This window comes from Bombyx mori, chromosome 1, assembly GCF_030269925.1.
Source record: "Bombyx mori chromosome 1, ASM3026992v2".
Taxonomy (NCBI): Eukaryota; Metazoa; Arthropoda; class Insecta; order Lepidoptera; family Bombycidae; genus Bombyx; species Bombyx mori.
This window is the reverse complement of record NC_085107.1, coordinates 13,322,811-13,347,501: the sequence shown is the minus strand read 5'-3', so window position 1 is coordinate 13,347,501 and position 24,691 is coordinate 13,322,811. Positions and strand designations below refer to the sequence as shown.

Sequence of the window (24,691 nt, the reverse complement as noted above, 5' to 3'; positions counted from 1 at the left end):
AGATGTTTATAATGAATGAATTCATAGGTTTAACGTTATCATACGTACACTGATGGTGCGAAAAATAATGAAGCAGTTGCTATGTCGATTTATGATTTAAAATTGAGAAGAGGTGTGCTATAAATTACCTAGAGCTGCTAGCATTTTTACAGCAGAATCTTCAGCGATTTTGGCTGTACTTGATTATATTCAGCTACATAATTATGATAAATGGATCATAGTCACAGATAGTGTGGGTGTCATGAAAGCTTTGGATAATCCTAAATATGATGCTAAATCCAACTATATTATTCATCTCATTAGAGAGAAGTATTTTCAGTAAGCTCAATTATAAACCTTAATTTTTTTTTGAATCCATTCGCATGTAAGAGAAGTGTATAATCTATGGTAAGAGATTTGGAAATGACTTTTTTTAAGCCCAATGGTTACAAGACCTTATAGCCTATCTTAAATTAATTTTCACGCAGGCAGTAGATTTACAAGTGGTTATAAACAAAACAGCATCAAATTGAAGTATTTTCAATTGGTGCTTAACATTATTCGTTTGTTTTTAAACATTTCCTATTGTGTTAACAATATATCTATAAATTGGTTTGAAATGCAATGGGTTTGATAAAATTACTTCTAAGTCCATCCTTACGCCTGTTTGTAAAGGCGAGTCACCCTTATAAGCATCGTCCAGCTCAAACGCTAAAATTAATCTATTTATATTACATAAATTTATGACATTTAATATCATTAAGTTTCTACTATATAGGTCTATGGTTTCAGATCAGCGACCTCATTGACACGAAATTGACAGTTTTTGTCCGTTGCTAAACGTTTAAACTTTAAAAACAAATGAGCAGGAGATTGAAAAAAAGCGCGGGAAGCATAAAATTTGGCAGTCATGTTTTTTATTTAAATTTTTTTTTAGTTATCGTATAGTTGGATTAGGATAAGTTTGTACATATTTTTATATATATTTAAGTTTTCTTTATTTAGTGTATTTAATTTCGTCGTCGGGTAAGTCTTTTTGACCTTGTTTCGTAAAATGGACCCCCCGGGAGATCCCGGGGGGACTCTTGCTTCTAATAGTTTTAATATTTTACAAGCAAATGACGAATGTGTCGTCAGTGCCCGCAGTGGCGCATAATGTTGTTGTCGAACATGACGATTCTACTGTAGATACCGATTACTCCGGACATCAAACATCTGTAAATCGCAAACGTGCATCTCGCAGAATTTGTAGACACTGCAATAGGAAAAGGAGCAAATGTGACTCGAAAGGCAACACCATCTGCCAGTGCCAATGTGAGGAAAGTGGTCCTATTAAAGCCTTAAAGATTAATAGCTCTGTTCATGATCCAGTGTCTACTAATATATTTCCTAATCATCCGACTCAAATGGAAAGTAATGATGCCACTGCTAGATTTATAGGAAGACATAAATATTGTGACTCGGATGCTGCTCCTTACGTCATTCATATTCAAAAACAAATACAGGCATATAATGACAATACCATTTTGCACCCAATTTCTTTTGGCAAGTTTTTGAAAAAATATTCTATTAAAAATATTGTTAATGGCAGTCTTAAGAGAATTGGTAGAAACAGGCTATCACTAGCATTTGAAAATTTTAATTCGGCTAACATAGATTTAGATATTTTAGAGAAGAATAAATATAAAGCATTCATTCCTACCTTTCAAGTTACTCGCATGGGTATCGTTAGAAATATTCCTACAGAATGGTCTGAAGAAGAAATAATTAATAACATCAGTGTTCCGTTAGGTTGCGGAAAAATACTAAAAATTAGGAGATTAAGAAGAAAAGCACTGTAAATGATAATAAAACTTTTATTGACACGGAATCCGTGGTAATAACATTTGATGGACAGGTTTTACCTAAAAGAGTATAAATGTGTTTTACATCATTACCAGTTGATTTGTACATTTATCCTACAGTTCAATGTTTTAATTGCTGTAGATTCGGTCATGTTAGAGCTCAGTGTAGATCGAAACCGCGTTGTTTTAAATGTGGTCAAGATCATACAGGAGATTCTTGTAATGTAGAGGAGGAACATGTTTCCTGTTGTCTTTGTAACGGCTTACACTTTGCTATAAATAAGAAATGTCCAGAATTTGAAAGACAAAGGGCCATAAAGCAGACAATGGCGAACAGTTGTGTGTCATACTTGGAAGCATGTAAACTTCATCCTCCAGTGTATAAATCGTATGCTGATGTTCCTTCTTCAATTCCATCGGATCGTAAGAATCATTCAACGTTTCATGAATCTATTGCCCCCAGCCCAGTAATTGCCAGTAAAAGTCCATTGTCATATAAAAAAACAGTTTTTATGAAACCTCGATCTCCCTTTAAAGGTGATAAAGGTTTTGATCAAAGGGCCCATAGAAATCTTACAAAAGATTACGATGCTCCATCTCCTTCTAATGGCTGTGCTTTAAAATTTAATGAAAATTCTGAATCTCCTGTGGCTGAAAAAGATAATTCAGTGGAACTGTCGAAGTATTCTAAGTAAACAGTCTGATCTCATTCACTTAATAAATAAACACTCTCCAATCATAGTTTCTTTACAGGAAACATGGTTGAAAAGTATATATCCTTTCAAAATCAAAGGATATACCTGTATCCGTGAAGATCGTATTGACGGGTACAGTGGTGTTGCTCTTCTTGTAAATAGTGTTCTTAGTTTTAAACTTGTAGATATACCTGATCATAGTTTTGGTTTATCCATTATTGCGGTCATTGTAAATAATATATGTATAGTTAGTGTATATATTCCCCACCCTTCTGTAGAGATTTACAAAGAGTTTATAACTATTATTTTAAATCTTCCTAGACCAATCATAATAATGGGTGATTTTAATGCTCACCATCAGACATGGGGAAGCTCAATATCTAATGAATTTGGAGATATAATTCTTGATTTTGTTAATGAACAGAATTTGTGTATTTTAAATTCTGGAAGTCCAACCCGTAGAACTGGTCCTGATCAAATTGTTAGTGCTCCTGATATATCTATTTCCTCCCCATCTCTGGTGCCGTCTTTGACCTCGGAAACATTAAAATTAAGTTATGGAAGTGACCACTATCCTATTATTATTTCATTTTCACACAATAACATAGTAATTAAGGATCATTCTAAACATAAGTCTACAATAAAGTACAATCTATCTCAAGTAACAGATGAGGATTGGAAAACGTTTCAATCGCGTTTGGATATTAAACTTGCCAACTGTGAAAATATTAATAACTTAGATTCCGATGCACAAGCAAAAATTTTAGCTTCTGCTTTTATAGAAACAGCTGATGAAGTTTTCCCTTCTAAAAGCCCTTCTGGTATTTTTATTCCTTCTCCTCCTTGGTGGGACAGGGAGTGCACTTAGGCTGTGAAGGAGAGAAAAGCAGCCGAGTTATTATATTTAGAAGAAACTATTACAGAAAATTTTGATATTCTAACAGAAAGCATCAATAGTACTCGGAATCTTTTATTAAAAAAGAAACGAGAAGGTTTTAAAAAAAATTGTGCTTCGATTTGTCCTAATATCTCACCTTCTGAAGTATGGAACCAAATAAGAAGATTTAGATCTGCATATAAAGAAAATACAGTCAAAGACTTGCCTTATGATCTGGCTGACAAGTTTCTTGATAAATTAGCTCCCCCTTATGTTCCAGAAGAATGTTTAGTTCTTATCCCGTCTGTCCTTCCTTTCTCATGCTCAGATCCAGTTTCAGATTTTGATTTACCCTTTTCATTTAATGAACTGAAGGGGGTAATCTCGAATCTTAAGGACTCTGCTCCAGGTGATGATAAGATTTCTTATTCTTTCTTTGCCCATTTGAATGATTCTAGTCTCACATATTACCTAAACCTTATAAATTCTATGTTCATTACATGTGTTATCATCATCATGTCATGGAAAAAACAAATTATTTTACCCATTCTCAAACCTGGTAAATCTTCATCAGATGTATTGTCGTACAGACCCATAGCTCTCTCATCTGTAATGTTGTAAATTTTAGAACATTTAATTAAAATTAGACTAGAATGGTTTGTGGAAAGTAACAGTTTACTCAGTGACAGTCAAAACGGATTTAGAAGGGGTAAAAACACAATGGACAATCTTGCTCTCTTTATAGCGGATATTTTGGTAGCTTTCTCAAACTCTGAATCTATTGTAGCTGGATTTCTGGATATTTCCGCTGCATATGATAATGTACATATTCCTACACTCCTCTACAAATTACAGAAAATAAGGGTTCCTGTTAGACTAGCTAACTTGATTATTACTATAATGTCAAATCGAACTATCATTTTAAACTCTACCTCCTCAGATTCACACCAATCTAGAACTTTATGGAGAGGTCTCCCTCAAGGATCTGTGTTAAGTCCAATTTTATACAATATATACACTTGTGATTTGGAAGAGACCCTTGGAAATCAAGTAAGAATTCTTCAATATACTGATGACCTCCTTATGTACACTTACAATAAAGACGTACATAAGGCTTGCTTATCCCTTAGGAATTCATTTCTAACTCTTAAATCTTGGTTAGATACTAATGGACTTTCCCTTTCTGCCTCCAAAAGTTCTATTGTTGTATTATCTAGAAAACGTTCTCTTCCTCCAATTAATATATTATATGAGAATGAATTAATTTCTGTAAATAGTCATGTTAAATTTTTAGGTTTAATTTTAGATTCAAAATTGAATGGAATTCAACATTGTAATTACATTACAAACAAGTGTTTGAGTAATATGAATATCTTACGTTCTCTTGCCGGTGTTTGGTGGGGTGCCCACCCATTCAATTTAAAACTTTTATATAATGCCATAGTAAGATCAGTTTTAGATTATGGTACTTTTTTACTTCAACCAGGGGATGTGAATGCTTTCAAAAAACTAGACTCTATACAGTCTAAAGCACTCAGAATTATCACTGGAGCAATGAAATCTAGTCCTGTTACAGCATTACAGGTAGAATGTGTTGATCCTCCTTTTCATTTGAGACGTCAACATTTATCTGATAAATTCGTTTTCAAATCCCTACAAATCCAAAATAATCACATTATTACCAAACTTAAAACTTTAAATAAGCTCATAGAATCATCTTCATTTTGGAAACATAAACAGTTACCATGTTTAATAATTAGCTACAGAAAATATTTGTCTATTCAAACTCCAACTCATCACTCTCATATTTTCCCTCTATTTTGTGTAATCTATAAGGCATTGATTTTAAAGCCGGATATTCATCTTGACATGGGTGTTTCTAAGTACCAACCCCAACCAAATATTAACTTTAATTTTGTAATAGACCAAGATTGGAATGACTATAACCATATATATACAGACGCTTCTAAACACCCTCAAGGTTGTGTTGGTGTAGGAGTCCTATCATTCGCAATCAAAAATAGTTGAAGAGATAAAATTACCATCTGAAACATCAGTGTTCACTGGTGAATGTTTTGGAATATACAAGGCCATAGAATACATTTTGATATTTAAATTAAAGAAAACCTTAATACTAACCGATTCAAAGAGTGCTTTACAGGCTCTTGCAAAATTTCCTTTAAAGAGATTTAAATCGATCTACCCAATTCTCTTAGACTGCAGAAACCTGTTAATGAGATGTATGGATCAAAATTTTACAATATCATTTGTATGGATACCTAGCCATTGCGGAATTAAAGGAAATAGTTGATGGAATTGCAAACGAGGCTATTAAGTAATTGTGGTGATATCTATTGTTTCAAAAATTATAGTCATGATTTAGTTAGCCTCCCTAAAACATATTTGAATAATGCTTGGAGTGCACAGTGGTATAATGGCGATAAAGCGAAATATTACCGAAGGGTACAACCAACCATTCCTTCCAAAGCATGGTTCTACAAATATAATTTTAGACGCCACGAGACTTCCAGTTTGACACGGATGAGATTAGGCCACACATGTAGTCCGGCACATCTAGCGACAATCGGAGTGCTGGATAGCAATAAGTGTGAATGTGGTGCGGACATTGGCGACTTAAATCACATTAATCTTTCATGTCCCCTTTTTGATCATTCACTTCTTTATAGTTCTTTATCATCACCTAGTATTCCTTTCCCTATATCTGTACCTTATTTATTACTTATAGTAGACCCAGTTATTTATAAAATTATTATCTTATTCCTCAACAGTTTTAACCTGAAATTATAATTATATATATTATTTATTCTTCCTAATTATATTAATCCTAATCCAATTTTCCTGCCTAAACCTTATCTAACTTATATTTTCTGATTTGCTTTTTGCTTCTTAACCTTTATTTTGAAAGTGGCAAATAACACCTGGTATTGGCTCCAAAAAGGAAAAAAAAAAATGAGCAGGAATTCTGCAATCATATTATGTGTATAATCTATGTCTGCAATGGGCAATGACCGAATCTAATCTCAGTAAATGACCACAATTTTACTGCGATTATATTTCATCCCATATCATCTCATCTCATGTCATTTAATTTCACTTCATGCCATGTTTCATAATAATCAACTTCATTTCATTTCATAATATCATTTTCATTTATAAAAGTTACGTATCATTAAAATTAAAATAAGACTTGACCTAAAGGTCTTAGTTACCAGGTCATAAAATCCCTTAAAAAATTAAAAATGACCGAATCTTAGTCCTAAATAATGGTGGTAATGAATTGTCTGGAATTAGCTTCTTTAAATATGTTATACCAAGGTACATGTGACGGGGTATTCTGTATCTTTGTATACCATTTCCCTTTTTCTTGACTTATAGACTTCCAGTGTTCATACCACAGGGTTATAGCGCTTTCCGATATTTTCTGCTGAAAGTCAGTAAACGCTACTTTTGTTACATTAGTGTGGTCTTCATCACATGTACCTCGTACTGTACAGTCTACAGCTTCATTGCCAAAAATACCACAATGAGCAGGTACCCATTTAAATTGGACATTCTTTCCTCTTTCATTTAATTTTGCCAATATTTCTTTTATTCTATAAATAATATAGTTCATATTAAATCTAAAAGGATGACTTTCTAGTGCTAACAATGAACTTTTGCTATTAGTTAAAATTAAAAAGGCAGAATTATTTGCATTTTGCATTATTGCTAAGTGCTGTATAGATAGCGTAGCATTCAGCAGTAAAAATACTGCAGTGACTGTTTAGCTTGAAGCATCATCTAGCTAGATCTATCTTGTCGTGGATCTTGAATCATCTTCCGTTGTGGATCATAATATGCTGAAGCTACTCTACTTCGAAATTTTGATCCATCTGTATATAATTTATAAATATTTATGTCAGGTAAATTGTTAATATACTCCAAAAATACACTTTAATCCCAATTTTTTGGCAATCTGTTTCTACAGCCATATTTACAGTGGTATAATTGTTGATTTCATATATAGGCAAAAGGTTAGATGAGTATATATTTTTTAATGTATTTTTAATGCTAAGAGAAATTTGGAGCATCTCTGGTCAGGGACGTCTTAAACTAGGATGGGGCCCTTGGGCACATGAGAATTTGAGGCCCTTTTGGAAAGTAAAAAAAGCGAATTATAATAACATTTTTTTACTGATTAAGACCATTTATTATAGGTAATCAAATAGAATATAATATGTCATTAATTATATTAGAATGCTGCTGGTTTTTTTGGTTACGATTTCAATAACGGTTTCTTTTGGGATTTCTGTTGAGTAAAATCTTCTATTATAGGCATAGTATATGCCTTGTAAATACCTTCTGATTACTGATTTGTGAAAAAGGTGTAATGTGCCCGACAAAAATGTTTTGAGAATAAACGTGTGAGAGAAATTGTCGGTCTTTCGGGGCCCCCTGAGAATGGGGGCCCTGAGCATGGGCCCTGTGTGCCCTTATGGTAAAGACGGTATTGTCTCTGGTAAATGATCAGACATAAAACTGCTCATATTGATATTATAAATGCCCATAAAATTAATAGGCAAATCTTTAGGTATTATCCTGTCAATAACAAAAACATGGTCAGTGGCCAATAGCTTCAGACAAAATCTCTGTGCGATCTGAAGATGCCTAAATTTTAATGGCATAATGCATGCTTCAGATTCCATGGCATTAATTGGCGTTGAGCACATTGCTCCTGTAATAATTCTTAGTGCTTTGTTTTAGATTACATCAAGTTTGCGTAGATATCTAAGATTTGCATTCATGTAAGCTAATGAACTATAATCAAAATTATTCCTGACAATGCTTTTATATAACAGAGACAAAACCTTAGGGTCAGAACCCCAATGAACTCCAGCCAGAGATCGCAGAATGTTTAGTCCTTTGCAGGCATTTCCAATAGTGTTATTAATGTGTGTTTCAAATGTCAGTCTTGTATCTAACCAAACACCCAAGATTTTTTTATGTAACAACAAAGACAATGGACTATTGTTGTATAGTATAAGTGATATCTCATTTAGGTTGACAACCTTTTTACTGTATAACATTGCCCCATTTTTATTTACACTTATATTTAAATTTAAGCTATTGTAAAAACATTGAATTTGAGACAATCCATTATTCAAATTTCTAATGGCCCTATTAACTTCTTTATTTACACTACTAGCTTTTACCCGCGACTTCGTCCGCATAAGTTTTTTTGTTTTCTCCCGGCTATAAGTCTCCCTGCAACAATGTCCCACTATCGTGTTCCAGTCCTCAACTTCACATCAAAATTTGTTCAAAAGCAACCTAAGCTACATAATGGATAGCTCCGAATGTTTCCTTAGTAAATATAAAAAGTAAATAATGTAAATCGGTTTAAAATACTACTAACTACCTACCTGCCAACCCCCGATGTTAGACAGTGTGACATCCGTAACATCGTCTGCGTAGGAAGTACTAACTTAATGTAAGTAGTATAATAATGTAGGAAGCTAAAAATAAGAGGCCTTATTACTGTAGTACATTTTTGTAAACTATGTTCTTTGTTTTTCCCTCTCTGGCCAACACATGGAGATTCTGTGGACTTGAAACACGTGAGCAAGCCACGTATAATTGTCCGTGAGAAAAACAACTCTTTTCTAAATTAATGCCGGCTACTTTTAATGTTTGCCCCTGAGCTTTATTTATCGTCATAGCGAATGCGATTTTCAGCGGAAACTGTAATCTCTTAAACTGGAATGGCAAATCTGTCGGAATTATGGGTATACGGGGGATTAAAACGTTCTCTCCTTTTGCCATTCCAGTCATAATGATTGCTTTTACAATATTGCGACCGAGGTGTGTCACTTGCAACCGTGTGCCATTACACAGTCTTGGTGCATCTAAATTCCGCATTAAAAGGACAGGAACGCCTACTTTCAGCCTCAGTTTGTGTGAAGGTACTCCCGACAGTTCTAAAGAATTAAGAAATTCTACAGGGTATGATGTTACTTGTTCAGTATCCATTACAGTGTCTACAGAGAGAAACTCAACAATATCACCTTCCACGCGTGACATAATTTGCTCGTTTATCTGTCCCACCATTTCATTCGTCGGCGCTAAAATTGCTCTTTCACATAACCAGTCCTATTCCTCATGTTAGTTAGCAGTTCGCTATAGACGAAGTTAAATAGATCATCTGGATTATGCACAACATTACAGAATTCACGATCCAATGTAATCATGCCATTACCATCCTTTGCCATACGATCTTCTCCAATTTTAAGAAGAGCAGCAGCATATTGTCCAGATTGTACATCATTGTGTAGTTGCACTCTCATATTTGTAGACAGACTAAACGTTTTTACGTGCACCCATAACGTTGACGCTTTTAAACACGCATTTATTTCATCTGCACGGGTGCCTTTAGTGATAACCGGCAAAGTCTGTCTAAAATCGCCCGCTAAAAGTACCACCATCCCCCCCCATGATATTTGGATTACTCTTGATGTCTTTCAAAGTCCGATCTAGAGCTTCAATTGCTCTTTTATGGGACATAGTACACTCATCCCAAACTAATAATTTACATTGCTGCAACATACGTCCACGCTCGCTGTTTTTACTTATATTACAGACTGGCATTTCTTCATGGGCTAAGTTTAATGACAGTTTAAGCACCGAATGTGCCGTTCGACCACCATTGAGCAGAGTGGCGGCTATTCCGGAAGAGGCAACTGCTACAGCAATTCCTTTATCTTTTCGGATTTGCGCTAAAAGCAAGTTTAAAAGAAAGGTTTTTCCCGTGCCTCCGGGAGCATCCAAAAATAACAAACCACCTTCGCCATCTTCGATTTTTTTGAAAACATTGTCAAATACTAACCTTTGTTCTGGGATCAAACGTGGAACAGACTCTGTCAATTGTTGTTGTAAGGAAGCAGTATCGTAATCTAGTTCCCGTATTAAATCGCTACTGATTTCCTCGGTTCTCTGTGGTCTGATCATTCCATAATCTGATAAATCCTTTCTAGAAATTGTTTTAACCTGGTTTTCAATTTTTGTCAGACCCTCATTGTAAATTAAATCACTGTACGTGACATTGGGATTTTGCTCTTGTAATCTGTGCAATATATCGTCGGTCATATCATTTTTGTATTTATCCCACAATTGTTGAGAATTTGAAAGACCACATGTCGCTACTAATACAGCAAATAGCTCTCTCATCTTGCCTGCTGATCTACATTGAGCAGCTTCTTCCAGTGTCACATCCCAATGGTTGTCATTCTCCAGTAATCCTCTTGCCTCACATGCCTCTCGAAATGTAGGATAATCTTGTGTGTTGTATTTTTTTAGATCATTGAAAGAGGTAGGTCCGCGCACATGGTGTAAAAGCATGCGTAGACAAAAACATTCCATGTTACTAACATGAACTGTATAAACTCGTCCTAAAGCATCTCCAGATTTGACGCCAGGCCAATCGTGAACTGAAGTACCTTGAATGCGGCGTTTCCAAGTTTTCCTACTTGCATCCCAAGTATAATACCTCGGCACCTCGACATAAAGAAGAGTTTTTGCAAACTCATCTCTGATACAAAGATCAAAAAAAGCAGTGAGTGTGGTTTTTGGCGGAGTAGTTATTCGTTCGTGGAAATTGTGTTCATTAAAATAAACGCGTTCACCATTTTCTAAATGCACGCTGAGATGTGTCACGGTGGGATGCCTTTCGTGCAACGGAAATGCTAACAGACGCCACACGGCTTCGTTGCTGCTGACATACCGACCAGACTGATAAGTTTGTACCTCATCTACGGGATTCGCAAGATCAGTATTTCTAAAATTGAAAATAGCTTGATCACTACCCTTGTTTATATATTTGCAAATATATTTGATGGCGCGTACTGAACTGCATGCCTCAACATTTATGTGGGCGTTAAACATTTTTGATAAAATTGGTGAATAGGGGACTACCCAACTATTATCAACTGTAACGTAGCTACCATTTCGGAGCTTCACGGTTGCTGTTCGACCTCCGTCTGCTGGCGCTCTTCTACGATACTGCGGGTATCCGTGGTCGTTGTGAACGGTCTCTTTCACTAACTTGCGAGGAAATTTTTTTGTGCATTTTCCGTCTTTCATGCAGTGGCACTGTGGATTTTCGGGTCCGCATGGACCGTGAATCATATTTTTTACAATAATGTCATGGAGAGTCTTGTCAATGTTAGGATCCGGTATTTCAGCGCTGATTATGTTATCTATTTGATCGGGTCGTAACTTATCTTTTAACCACAATAATATATGGACATGTGGCAGTCCACGTTTCTGCCATTCGACAGAGTACATAAAGCAGCGCGCTTCTCTGAACACTCGGCCTTTATTAATCACATCCATTAGTTTTTTAACTTTTAGTCTCAAAACTCTTGCGACTACATCATGTCTATCTATTGCGCTTTGCCCCGGCATCAACTGATTGACTATTTCGGGCCAGGCTGGGTTGCAAGTAAAGGTGACGAATAAGTCAGGGCGACCATGTGTACGCACATAAACAAACGCGTCCTGAGTATATTCGTGTAAGTACCGCGGGCTATTTACAAATGAAGATGGTAAAATGACCATACGACCTAAGTTATTTGGATTTAAATTAGCGTCATTTGCCACAGCGTCTTGAAGATGGATGTAATTCTCTGCTCTTAGTTTAGTTTGATTTAATGATATGTACCGTAACCTCTCGCTTTCAACTTTAACGTACATGTCAACGTAAGACTGATTGGCCAGTTGCTTGCATCTTTGTACAATGTTAAAGTTGTTTTCTCGTATCATCATGTTGTAGGCATAAAAATCCATGCATGAAACCTTTTTGTTATGCAAGGGAAGACCTGTTACAGGATTAATTTGAGGAACTTGAAAGTGGTACCCCTCTTGTCCCTTACTAAATATGATCGGATATTGCAACGCATCATAAAATTTATGAGTATCAGGCACCCTGGTTAATGTGTCATCTCGGGCCTGTAAAACTATATCACGGAAAGCAAACTGTTCGCCTGTAACCAAGGCTGCGACTTCATTTATTAACGGTGCATTATACCGCCTTTCATGTTCCCCACTTGGTGTGCGATCGGGGTGCATCACCAACCTATAATCCTCTCCCGGCATTCTTTCTAGTGCTGTTTTGAAAGTATTGATAAGGCGATTATGTTCATGCAACATTCTCTGGATTTTTAAAACAGTATCCCTTTCGATTCCTTGTATATTTTGACACCTGCGATCAGCTTCGTTTTTTTCATCGCCCATGAAATAAAGTTGCAAAAGCTTTGGTTGTTCATTATTTGCGGGAAGTAAGGAACCAATCCTGTGATACACCTGTCCTTGGATGGTAAAAGTAGGTGAAAATCCAGGCATTACGACCTCCTTATCTACACCAAATGACGTCATCTGAAAGCAAGAATTATACTTTCTAATCCTGCTTAAAAACCGGCGCGATTCGTTACTGTCGTATAAAAGTAAAGATTTAAGAGGTTCCTCTGGCTCGCCAAGTAATGGAATTTTAACCTTTCCACCAGAACAGCACATACCTGGAGTTTCTTCTTTCCATTTCAGTGCTCCACAATATCTGCATTTTTTATCCATTCTCCCAATGATAACCAATCGGTGATTAACATAGTCGATCAAAGGGTCATACTCAAAAGCGGCACCATTAAATGCCTCCCACGTACTCATTGAAAACGTACGTCTTCTTTCTGCCTGCCGTTCAGCATTTAAAAGACGTCGTCTTTGTGAATCTTCGTCAGTCTCTGCCGCAATCAATTGCGCGTGACGTTCGGCATCTAAAACTCGACGTGTCTGAGTCTGTTCCACTGTCTCAGCAGCTCTGAGATGCGTGGCGTTCAGCATCCAGGGTCTGACGGGCCTGAGTCTGCGTAAACGTCTCAGAGGCCCTTTGAAATGCGTGGCGCTCAGCATCTAAGGTTTGTCGGGCTTGAGTCTGCGTATAGGTCTCAGAGGCCCTTTGAGATGCGTGGCGTTAGGCATCCAGGGCCTGACGGGTCTCAGTCTGCGTAAACGTCTCAGAGGCTCTTTGAGATGCGTGGCGTTCAGCATCTAGGGCCTGACGGGCTTGAGTCTGTGTAAACGTCTCAGAGGCCCTTTGAGATGCGTGGCGCTCAGCATCTAAGGTCCTACGGGCTTGAGTCTGCGTATAGGTCTCAGAAGCTCTTTGAGTCGCATGACGCTGAGAATCTAACATCTGACGCGTCTGAGTCTGCTCTTCAGATTCTTGGCTTCTAGCAACTTTTGCAGTTCGAGCTCTGCTAGAACTACGGCTTAGATTGGATTTACGTTTGCGTGGCATATCGAAAACAATAAAACAATAATTAAAGATTTTTAAAATCGGTAGTTTTAAAAACTACAACGTAAGACAATTTTTTATAAAAACTTCGATAAAGCAAACCTTTTTACTTATAACCTAAATATCTAAATCAATTAATAACGTATTGAACCTAAACAACTATGCACCTGACAAACCTTTTATACCTAAAACCTAAATTAACTAAATAAATTCAAAAATATTGAATTTATGTACCACACCACAATACACAATTTTCTTCACTACTGGTACTACCTACTTATCTATCAAAACTAACATAAAAGTACTATAATATAATGACAAAATCTATTACTAAACTAATTTACTACGAACTATAAACATCCTGATGTGAGCTAAAAAACAATTAACCTACACATGAATAAAATTGAGAATTAACAAATGAAAGCGACTGCAAAAATAAAGAATAATACGTATCTGAGTAAACCTAGAGATATGAATGATTGGTTAAGAAAATACCTACATCTAACAGCTACCTTAACTACCTAATAATAAAAATGTAACTAAGTACTTAATAAAAATACGAAAATGACGTCAACTTGGACTCAAAAATAATAACCTACCAAATATTTATTTAGATATCTAAAACAAAGGACTAAATTAAAGCTTACAGACCCTACGCGTAGACCGTAGTACCTATTTCAACTCGGAATTTAAAAAGAACGTTTTTAGCTAACCAAAAATACGCAACGAATAGAGTTTCGTAACGCAATATTTCAATATTCGCATACGTGCGACGACGACGTCTGCCCTCGTGCGTCTGCCCGCTTGGGTAGGCACAGTTGGGCACGGCCCTCCCCTCGCGCCGCACCGCCTCTTCGCTCGGCGCAGCGTCTTGTATTCACTACGACGACGTATGATTTGAAGGTTTGCGTTAGGCCTAGGCCGCACTACGGTTTTTTCCCGGGAGCGGTTAACCGCTATAACCGCGAAACCGCTTGAGACGTACACACTACGATTATAAACCGCGAAACCGCCCGTAATTTTCACAGTTTGAAGATGGATTTCAAAAGAGCAGTATGTATAAGAAAAAAAAGACGTCAACGAAAATTTCGCAAATATTGGATACATCCACTCACTAGCCGTAGATTTGAGAAAGGTTTCTTTCAGAAAAAGTATAAAATTTTAAGAGAACATCCAGAGAAATTTTTCAATTACTTTCGAATGTCAGTAGCCAGCTTCGATAAAATTTTGCACAACGTGCGTCCATACATCACCTTCATGGATACAAAATTTCGCAAATGTATTTCACCAGAGGAGCGTCTGTCTGTGACTTTGAGGTAAGAAATAAAATTACACACACATGCATATATATTGTACTTTATAGGTATTTTTATTGATAAAAAAAATTAAAAAAATTATTGTTCTTGAAATTGCGACAGATAATTGGCTGCTGTAGGCTCTTCTTGTTCATTTTGTGCATATTGTAATTGTTGTTCTTGTTGCTCGAGTTCTTGAAGAGAATGCACGGTTGTTTGTAATGTTGGTGGAACAGGAGTATTAAGTGGCAAATAGATGGTTTGTTTTGCAGGTCCTGACACAAGCTGTCGTACTGGTGTTGAAACTGGTGGCATTATCGGCATGGTTGGAGGTGGAGATGGGGAATATGTATAATATGATTGCGGAGACGACGTTTGCGTGAATGACAAATGTGATCTTGGTCTTTGATTACGAATTGGTGTTTCGAATGGATAGAAAGATTTGGCTTTTTGCAAAATATTCATAATTTCTACTTTGGCAAAATGTTTCTGATCGTCATTAAGTTTCCGTAACATTGGTACAATCATTTGTGAAAAGTTTATATCTTCGTCATATTCACACGCATTCTCCTTTGTATTCAAAAAATTTAACAATTTTTGTTCATAATCTTCACAGCTACTTCGGCTTTTGGAAGCCTTCTTACAGGATGGGGTTCGATTACTATTCGTTAGTGGAAGGGTTTCAGATAAGTCCGTATCCGGGTTATCTTGTGAAGTAAATTCGATATTACTGCTAGTCTCCCTTTTTTGTAAAGATGGTACCAAAAACAACAGAGAATCGAAATGAACGTACTTTTTCTTTTTTATAGCACCTTGACCAGATTTACCACGCTGTATAATTCTTTAGAAAAACTGTCGCGCATATTCTTCCATTTCTTTTGTATTGTACTACCTGTAACAAAAATAGAAATATAATAATATAATGTTGTTTTTTCAGGTATCTTGCCAGTGGTAATAGTATAAAGTCCTTGTATTTTGAATATTTGATCGGCACAACAACTCTGAGTGAAATAATTGAACACACATGCAAGAGTTTGTGGATATGTTTGCAACCTACATATATGCCTGGAAAAACAGAAGAGGATTGGATAAATATAGCAAATTTTTATTTTGAAAGAACACATTTTCCTAATTGTCTTGGTTCCATAGATGGAAAACATATACGAATAGAAAGGCCAGAAAATACTGGTTCAGAAGCCTTCAATTACAAAAAGTATTATTCTTTAATATTATTAGCTATAGCTGATGCAGACTATTGCTTTACTGCTATAGATTTTGGGGCATATGGATCGAATAGCGACTCTAGCGTTTTTAAAAACTCAAATTTTGGCAAAAGGTTTTTGAACAACCAAATGCATTTACCAGAATCTGCAACATTACCTGATTATGAGGAAGTCGGACCTTTACCGTTTGTTTTCGTAGGCGATGAAGCTTTTCCACTTATGGAGCACTTAATGAGGCCATATCCAAATAGAAATTTATCCATAAAACAAAGAGTTTATAACTATAGATTATCTTATGCCAGAAGGACTGTCGAATGTGCATTTGGGATCATGGCAAATAAATGGCGTATTTTACATAGACCATTAGATGTGAAATTAGATTTTTGCGACCATATTATTAAAGCTTGTTGCATATTGCACAACTTTGTAAGACAACATGACGGTAAACAGCTTAATGAATCGTTTCAAGTTTCAGAGATTGCTTCAATTCGTACGCGTTCTAGCAATAACGTTATAGATGTAAGAAATTTGTTTGCTGATTACTTTACATCTACTGCGGGCGCGTTGAGTTGGCAATATGAAAATATTTAAAAGATATCTCACCCTCAGAAGTATAGTAACTAATTAATGCCAAAAACAGAATTTTCACTGTTAACTCAAAACAACATCTCCTTAAAAATAGGTAACAAAACTAAAGTAGCTTTCGTTATAAGGGTTCGACTTTTTTAGTTTGAGTTCTTTGTAATAAAAAATACTCTTTAAAAACTTACCCTTCTTTTTTTTCTCAGCCTCCGACAGTGTCATCCAATTATTAACTACGTTGTGATAAACTTCCTCCCAAAGTTTATTTTTCACATTTCTATCACTGTATTGACGCAAAGTAGTATCGTATAAAGCTGGTCTTTTCTGTACTTCCACGATGATTTTCTGGGATAAACTTTCGTACTCTGCATTTGAAACAGACTCCGACTCGGTCGACGACATAATTGTGACGAGACGACAACACAACTATTCTTTGCGGCGGTCGGCCGAATACTAGCCCAAAAACCGCCCGCGGTTAACGCATAGTGCGTGTGCGCCCACTTAGTTCTATGGATTACAAATTTTGTTGCGGTTTTTTTCCGCAACAATTTTGTAACATTTCGCGGTTTTAAAATCAGTCGCGGGAAAAAACCGCAAGTGCGGCCGCTTGTATTCGTTTTCGTGTTTCATAAACTCACACGGTTAATAACCGCAGCGGTTTCACCGTAGTGCGGCCTAGGTCTTATATTGAATTATTTTCCCTCGTTGAATAGTAAACAAACTAAGTGTAGGTGTTATAATTTCGGTGATGAACTGATTACCTATCCGTTTCTTTGTCTAAAATGAGTATTAACTTATCACTATGATTGATTACTGAGCATAAAGTTCGTATAAATGTCTATCTAATTACCTCCTCAAGTTTAAAGCGTAGCTAGTTATGTAGTACTATATTAATTCTGTGGTGTAGGTAATTAGATTTTATCTGTATGTAATTTAACAGTCAGTTGAATAAAAAATCGTATACAAATCAGATCAATAGCTATGGCGTAATGTGATTCTAGACAGAGTTTTAATGTTGTAGATAGGTAGCTGTGTATAGGTTCCTGTGGGAATGAGATATTTTCCCGAAGTAAAAAGTAGTCTGAATTTTGGTACCTTCCTACCCTATAAGTTAAGTAGTGTGATGGTATGTCGCTAAGTTTCGATCCAAGTAAAACTGTTAAATAAAGACAGATGCATCAAAATTTTATAATAAATTCCCTAAATTATGGCGCCTACCGACCCTCTAAGTTAGAAAAGTGATCAAATACTAACTTTAAGTCTTAGTAACACTCATTTAAAAAAAAAAACATCAAAATCATTTCAGTAGCTATGGCGTCATTCGCTTCTTGACACGATCACGCTAGATTTCCGCGGGAATGAGGTATTTTCCCGCCGTAAGAAGTAGCCTGTGTCCGTGCCTAGGATCCTATCTTTATATTAACCAAGTCTTATAAAAATCCGTTCAGACGTTAAGGCGTGAATGAGGTAAACTTTTAAACCAAACTATTAAAAATCACTAACTTAATTAGTTTTCTGCCTACTGCCTACGCCTTAAGTACGATAGCATGAATATTAATAGCCCATATCCTTTTCTAGGTTACTATCTATCACCTAACTAAATTTCATCAAAATCCGTTCAGCCGTTTAGGCATGATAGAGCAAAACTCCCACCAAAAACCATAAAAAAATCACTAACTCAATTCAGTTTTCTGCCTACTTCCTACCCCCTAAGTACTATGACGTGATCATTTTGATCTTATATCCGTTTTTAGGTAACCATCTATTACCTTACTAAATTTCATCAAGATCTGTTCAGCCTTTTATACGTGAAAGAGCAAAAGTCCCAACAAAAACGACTAAAAATCACTAACTCAATTTAGTTATCTGCCTACTGCCTACCCCCTAAGAACGATGGCGTGATTATTTATAGCCTATGACCATTTCTAGGTTATCATCTATCACCATACCAAATTTCATCAAAATCCGTTCAGCCGTTTAGGCGTGAAAGAGGAACAGACAGACAGACAGAGTTACTTTCGCATTTATAATATTAGTATGGATATACAAAAATATCATCAGCAAACAACAGGCATTTAACAAAGGGGTCTACTAAATATCTGTTTATCTGTGAAGTATAAATGCCATATAATAAAGGAGAGATTATAGTACCTTGCATTATGCCTTTATAAACATATCTAGGTCCATGTAGGATATTGTTATATTTGACATACATTAACCATTTATTTAAAAATTGAAATATCCATTTACAGACTTTGCCAGGGACATCAATATCACTAGTATCTGTATAAGTAAAGAGGGATTGACATTTTGAAATGCGCCACTTATATCAAGGAAAGTGCAAGCTGTGTATGAATGGCTGTGAAAAGAATTTTTAATATCTGTAACCAGAGACATATACATAGTTTTCTGCTGCACTTTTACCTCTATTGAAACCAAATTGCTGTTCAGTTAAAAGTTTATATTTTCCACTATAAAATTCTAATCTCAATTTGAGCATGCATTCAAATAGTTTGCCTATGCAGGATGATAGATCTATAAGAATTGTAATCATTTTCAGGTTTATCAGGTTTTAGTACTGGAATAACACACTGTGTTTTCCATGAATCTGGAATCTTTTGAGAGGACCTTAATAAATTATATATCTTTAATAGAGTCATATGGGCATTAGGGTGTAAGTTACAAATCAATTTATAAGGGATGTCATCGAGACCAGGAGTACTATCTTTTCTAGATTTTAAAGCTATTTTAAACTCATTAATACTAAAAGGGTTTGACAAAAAACAGCGTTCAATGTGTCCAGGTGAATTAAAAACTTCATTTAACTCAGTCATGTCTATATACTTCTCCGGTGGAGATATTGGAGCTAGTTTATCTAAATAAGAGGTGATGCATTCATCATTCTAGGTTTATTTTTTAATCCTATTCTTTTAAATTTCCGCATGTAGTTCCAAATAATAGTAACAGGAGCGTATCTATTAAAATTCTCACATAATAATTTCCAACCACTCTTTTTTTCATTTAGTAGCTTTTTCTTAATTGCATCAATTCTTTTGTATTGAATGTAATTGTCTATTGAGGGGTGGACTCTGTAGTTTTTTAGAGCTAATCTGGAATTGTTAATAGACTTGAGACAGTCATTGTCCCACCAGGGAGCTGGACTTTTTCGTTTATAAGGAACCTTATTTATAATTTTAGGTATATTTTCTGAATTTATTCTATACAATATGTTACAAAATTCATTATAAGTTTCTAGGGGATTGTCAGATTGAAATTTTAAATTAAGAAATGACTTTTCACTTGAGGAATGGTATGTTAACCAGTTGGTCTTTGTATATATGAAGTGCTCTGATGGCTTACCTGTTATATATTTTTCTATGGAAGTCTAGATATGTTTGATTGTAGGGAAATGATAACTCCCCATAGGATCGCTATGCACTGTCCATTCACATAAAGTTGCCTCTAGAATTTGATGAAGCACAACCAAATGCAACATGATGTGCATTCAAGTCGCTGGCGAGGAATACTGGTTTTGGCAGCTTATTGATAATAGTTTTTAAAGTTTTGTATTTAACCCGTCCACCTCTAGAAAGCCTATATGCACACAACAAGAACAAATTTGCATTCTTGGTTTTTAGAACAACTGCAGCTGTTTGTAAATATTTATGGCAAGGTGTACAAATCACCTGATATTTAAATGTGTCTTTTAATAAAATTGCCACACCATGACTGTTGGGTCCATTTTGAAGAACAATTTTGTATTCAGGTATATTGAAGGGACTGTTTTCTCTCAGCCATGTTTCATTTAGCATACAGATATCAATATCATACTCAGAAAGAAAGTTAATCAATATAGGTTTTTTGTTACATACACTTTGAATATATAAATTTGAATATGAATAAATAAATAAATGTTAAATTGATGAAAATTGTTAGAAAGGATTTAAAGTTACTCTGTAAATTGTTAAAACTAAAGTTTGCCATTGTTTTGACTAGGTTTTTTAAAAATAACTCCCTTTATTTTATTAATTATTATATTATCATCATTAGATGAGTTCGCTAAAGTAACTATTGATCTTACAATAGAGTTTAATATAATGTCATTGTTGGCAATTTGTTCTTTGTTCATTATAATATTATAGAGCAAGAGCCCGCGATAGCCAGACTTTCGTTATTTTATAAAAGCTGAAAGTTTCTCTGTGTATGAACAGATTTTAGTTTTCACTTTTTAGTATGCATTAACTGTAGTGGGGGACATCTAGCCGTCTTCCGCGACTGCCCCATAAAAAAGAAAAAAATAGAGTTAAAACGTTCAGAAATTCACAAACAAAACAGTACATTTGCCTCAGTAACAAATAATGATAAAAACTTTCCATCTTTAAAATCTAAGAAAAAAATCTATTGTAAATAACAATATCAATTCTACTCATGTTTCATTTAACAAGAAAGATAATAGCCCAAGTGCCCGCGACAGCCAGACCTTCGTTATTTTATAAAAGCTGAAAGTTTTCTGTGTATGTCTCCAACACAGGTAAGAACGACCCGCGACTATAGAGTTTCGATTGTGGTTACTTGGGCAAGTAACAGGCAGTAAAGGTATATAAAATAGTACCTTAAATTTTAACAGACATCAAAGTGCGCGAACCGCGATCCTTCGAGTAGTCTCCCACACATTCGTGGGACCAGTTGCGCCCACGATTGCGAAGGCAACGGATGTTTCGCTATTTTCATAGATCGTGACGTCTACTGTGTAGCGTATCTTCATCAAAAGAAATCCCATAAAAACAGCATGGTTGTTAATGATGTCTGGGAAAGAATTCAAAACTCTTTTTCTCTTCAATGTTCTATTGACGAATTAAAAAGGAGGAGAAATTCGTGAGACATTCGTGTACAAACAAGTGTAGGAGGAAGCGCAAACGGGTTCGCAAATTGAGTACCGAACCCATTTGCACAGCCGCTAAGTTTGCGAATGAATGTTTGACGGCCCTTCACATGCGCGCAAATATTCATACATTGTACGAATGTTTGCGCGCATGTGAGTGGCCGGCATTACATCTTGCCAGACACATTAAAAGCCCGCTGTAGGTGCGAGCGCGAGGTAGCAACTGTTGAAGAGGTTGTGAGTGAGATAGAGTGCTTAGTCTTAGATTTCTAGATGATTAAATTTGAAACACTTTATTAGAGGTGAAATATATGCCTGTACTTAGCAGCGAAACAAGTTGAGATACAAATAACGGGGTAATGGAGTTGTAGAAAAAGTTATAGCGACAGAGCTCATAGGGATTAACTTCTTGTCTGCATGTCTTTTCATAAACCTCTTAACAGATATGATTTCAGGATCGCTACTAATATTTTTATTGATGTCTTCGTTGGATAAGTCTGTAGGCCCAAATTTAATCACACCCACCTCTACTAAGTGAGCAGGTATAAAGGCGCGAAATTTGTGCTTGCTGAGCAAGTTGCCAAGTTTGATAAAGCTATTAGCGTCTGCAGCTTTTTGGAAATTCACACCAATTTTATATGCATTAATTCGTGAAACACATGTAATGCCTTTGACATTTTCATTTAAATTTCCGAGTTTTTCTTTTTCCTTTGACTCCACATAAAGGGTATAGTTTGCAGTAGTTTTCGAAGAACTATCTAGTGTAATTCGTTTTAAAATAGATTTTATATTTCTCTTCTTCAAAACTACTACTTACATCTTTGGATCAATAATTGGAAAATTTTGCGTGGTGAAAAGTTGTCCCAGTGGGCGTAAATTGAAAAGTATAAATAAAGATCCACCTTAGTCTTTGTCCTACTTCCAGCCAACAGATTTGTGTACAGTTTAAAAACCACTCGAAAAAGTGACTGTCCAGATTAGTGCAGAAAAATATCTGACAGGCAGCCTTGTTATAATTTTTAACAGATTATTACTTAATGTATATGTTGAAAAAATATCACAATAAAACATTACATTTTGATGCTATAGCCGATAGCAATAGGACTTTACGCGGCTGAACCACAATACTCAATAATATAGGCGCAAATTTCAGGGTAGCTACTTTTCTCGACCCACGTTTCAAAACGGCATTTTTAGTGACAGCCGAAGCATCAAAAAAAAGGTAATTGAATTGACGGTTATTGAAATTAACAAAGAAAGTGCTAGGCAGGAGTCATCTTCGTTAACTTTGTCAATACCAACACCAACACTGACTACGTCATCCTTCAGACCAAAAGATAAGACTTAAACGTATATCGATATTTGGGAAGATATTTATGTTCAAGAGGTTTCCACATTAGAGTCGACTAATGACAAAAAGCTACCTAGAAATGCATATCCCAACTTTAGCAAAGTATTTAAACAGCACTGTTGTGTACTAGCCACCTCAATACAGAGTGAGAGGATTTTTTCAAAATCTGGTGAACTCATTTCTGACGGACGTGCCCGTCTTTCGGCAGAAAAAGTAAAAAAAATCTGATGTTAATGACCGCTAGGAAAGAATTAAAAAAATTTTTTCTCTTCTATGTTCTATTGACGTATTAAAAAACAAGAGAAATTCCCTAATGGCCGCTTATAGAGAGCACTTAAAAAAACTCAAAGATTCTTACACCACTGGTTCAAGTACAGATGATGTACCAGCCAACATGGTTTGCATTTGTGGCAATGCACAGTTTCTTGGGGCCAGTGTACGAATACAACAACACCAGAAATACTGAGATAAGCACTAAATAAAAGTTATTTAAGTTGATACAACTTAATGACAAACTTTAAAAGATGACTTAGGACTTGCAGCCTATAAGAGACGTACTGGTCATTTCTTAACTGATAATTTAAAAGAGAATAGGGTGGTAAAATCGAAACAACTACTGAAGCGGTACGCAGGTGACTGAGCAGTCAATGATGAAAGCAATGAAGACAAATGGTGGTATTGCTCGAGGGAGAAGTACGAAAGAGAGTGTCATAAGTAAATTATATATACCTAGTCAGGTCATAAATTCTGTCACATGTTTAATGTAAAATAATTGAAACAAGTTTATTTATTATGTAACCATTCATATACCAAAATGAACTTAACAAAACATAGATTCTTATGACACTAAAGTTTATTCAAAATGACCTCCGTGATTTTGAATACAGGCCTTCAATCTGCGCGGCCAGTCGTCTATCGCAGCACGAACGAGGTCCATGTCAATATCGGCGGCTGTCTTAATCAAGGATGTCTTGACTGACTCCAAATTGGGATGAGGCTTTGAGCACGCCTTTTCCTCCAAGTGTTGCCATATCTTGTAATCTAACGGATTCAAATCTGGACTGGAGGAGGGCCAGTCTTCGTGCCGGATGAAGTCGATTTCACGCGCCGCCAGCCAGTCTTGTGTGCTCTTCGCTCTATGAGCTGGCGCCGAATCTTGTTGGAATACCCAGTGCCTTTTATTGAGCATGGTATGAGAAACAGGTTCCACAAGGTTCATCAGGACTGTATTTTGATACACAACTGCATTCGTTTTTACACCTTTCTCACAAAAATGTACCTCTGTTAAGCCCCAATAAGAAACTCCCAACCATACCATGAGCGAGGATGGAAAATGACCTCGCTGGACACGCGGAATACGGTTGCTCGCTTCTTCACTACTGTGTGCGTACGTACACCTTATCATTTTGTTTGTTGTAGCTCTCTTCTACGGTAAAAACTTTTTCATCCGAAAAAAGAATTTCCCGATATTTTTTTCCCGCGTACCGCTTCAACAAAGCGCGGCATCTCTTCAGTCTCAGGTCCATTAGACGAGCATTCAAACGATTTCCTGTTTTTCTTCGATATGCCCGAAGCCCTAAGTCTTCATTTAATACCCTTTTCACGGTGTTTCTGCTTAAAC

The 24,691-nt window shown here is 36.0% G+C and overlaps 2 protein-coding genes and 1 long non-coding RNA gene across 16 annotated transcripts in view; 1 reads left to right on the top strand and 2 right to left on the bottom strand.

The window, feature by feature from the left end:
• Positions 1 to 12,964, bottom strand: part of LOC101737254 (uncharacterized) — a 33,339-nt gene extending 20,375 nt beyond the window's left edge. For 5 of the 12 annotated variants that reach the window (XR_009973633.1, XR_009973635.1, XR_009973632.1 and 2 more), the window contains exons 1-3: positions 5,535 to 12,964; positions 4,774 to 5,048; positions 129 to 4,002 (exon numbers count right to left, since the gene is read on the bottom strand). This is a non-coding gene — a long non-coding RNA (uncharacterized LOC101737254). Of the gene's footprint in view, positions 1 to 48; positions 4,003 to 4,773; positions 5,049 to 5,534 lie in introns of those variants that run through there. The other 7 variants (XR_009973651.1, XR_009973652.1, XR_009973642.1 and 4 more) reach the window with 6 other exon arrangements.
• On the top strand, positions 6,831 to 17,024 carry LOC134198667 (uncharacterized). 3 transcript variants are annotated; one of them, XM_038012295.2, is made up of 2 exons: positions 6,831 to 6,947; positions 15,970 to 17,024. In XM_038012295.2, the coding sequence occupies exons 1-2, from the start codon at positions 6,940 to 6,942 to the stop codon at positions 16,844 to 16,846; spliced, it is 885 nt and encodes a 294-aa protein (XP_037868223.1). In that variant the 5' UTR covers positions 6,831 to 6,939; the 3' UTR covers positions 16,847 to 17,024. The 3 variants fall into 3 exon arrangements, 2 of the variants coding, with proteins under 2 accessions (XP_037868223.1, XP_037868218.1); XR_009973671.1 differs by lacking the exons at positions 6,831 to 6,947; positions 15,970 to 17,024 and adding exons at positions 12,949 to 15,053; positions 15,305 to 15,671; XM_038012290.2 differs by lacking the exon at positions 6,831 to 6,947 and adding an exon at positions 12,949 to 15,053.
• Positions 15,084 to 17,698, bottom strand: LOC134199257 (uncharacterized). Its single transcript, XM_062669734.1, has 2 exons — positions 17,026 to 17,698; positions 15,084 to 15,924 (listed from the first exon to the last, which is right to left on the bottom strand). Exons 1-2 carry the CDS (start codon positions 17,237 to 17,239, stop codon positions 15,836 to 15,838), a joined length of 303 nt encoding a protein of 100 aa, XP_062525718.1. The 5' UTR covers positions 17,240 to 17,698; the 3' UTR covers positions 15,084 to 15,835.
• Positions 17,699 to 24,691: the final 6,993 nt, after the last annotated feature.

Bases quoted from the DNA above. Each gene is read 5' to 3' on its own strand.
- LOC134198667 (XM_038012290.2), top strand. From the start codon at position 14,773: ATGGATTTCAAAAGAGCAGTATGTATAAGAAAAAAAAGACGTCAACGA. The intron at 15,054-15,969 runs GTAAGAAATAAA...TTGTTTTTTCAG, and splicing joins CGTCTGTCTGTGACTTTGAG to GTATCTTGCCAGTGGTAATA.
- LOC134199257 (XM_062669734.1), bottom strand. From the start codon at position 17,239: ATGTCGTCGACCGAGTCGGAGTCTGTTTCAAATGCAGAGTACGAAAGT. The intron at 15,925-17,025 runs GTAAGTTTTTAA...TTTTTGTTACAG, and splicing joins GGCTGAGAAAAAAAAGAAGG to GTAGTACAATACAAAAGAAA.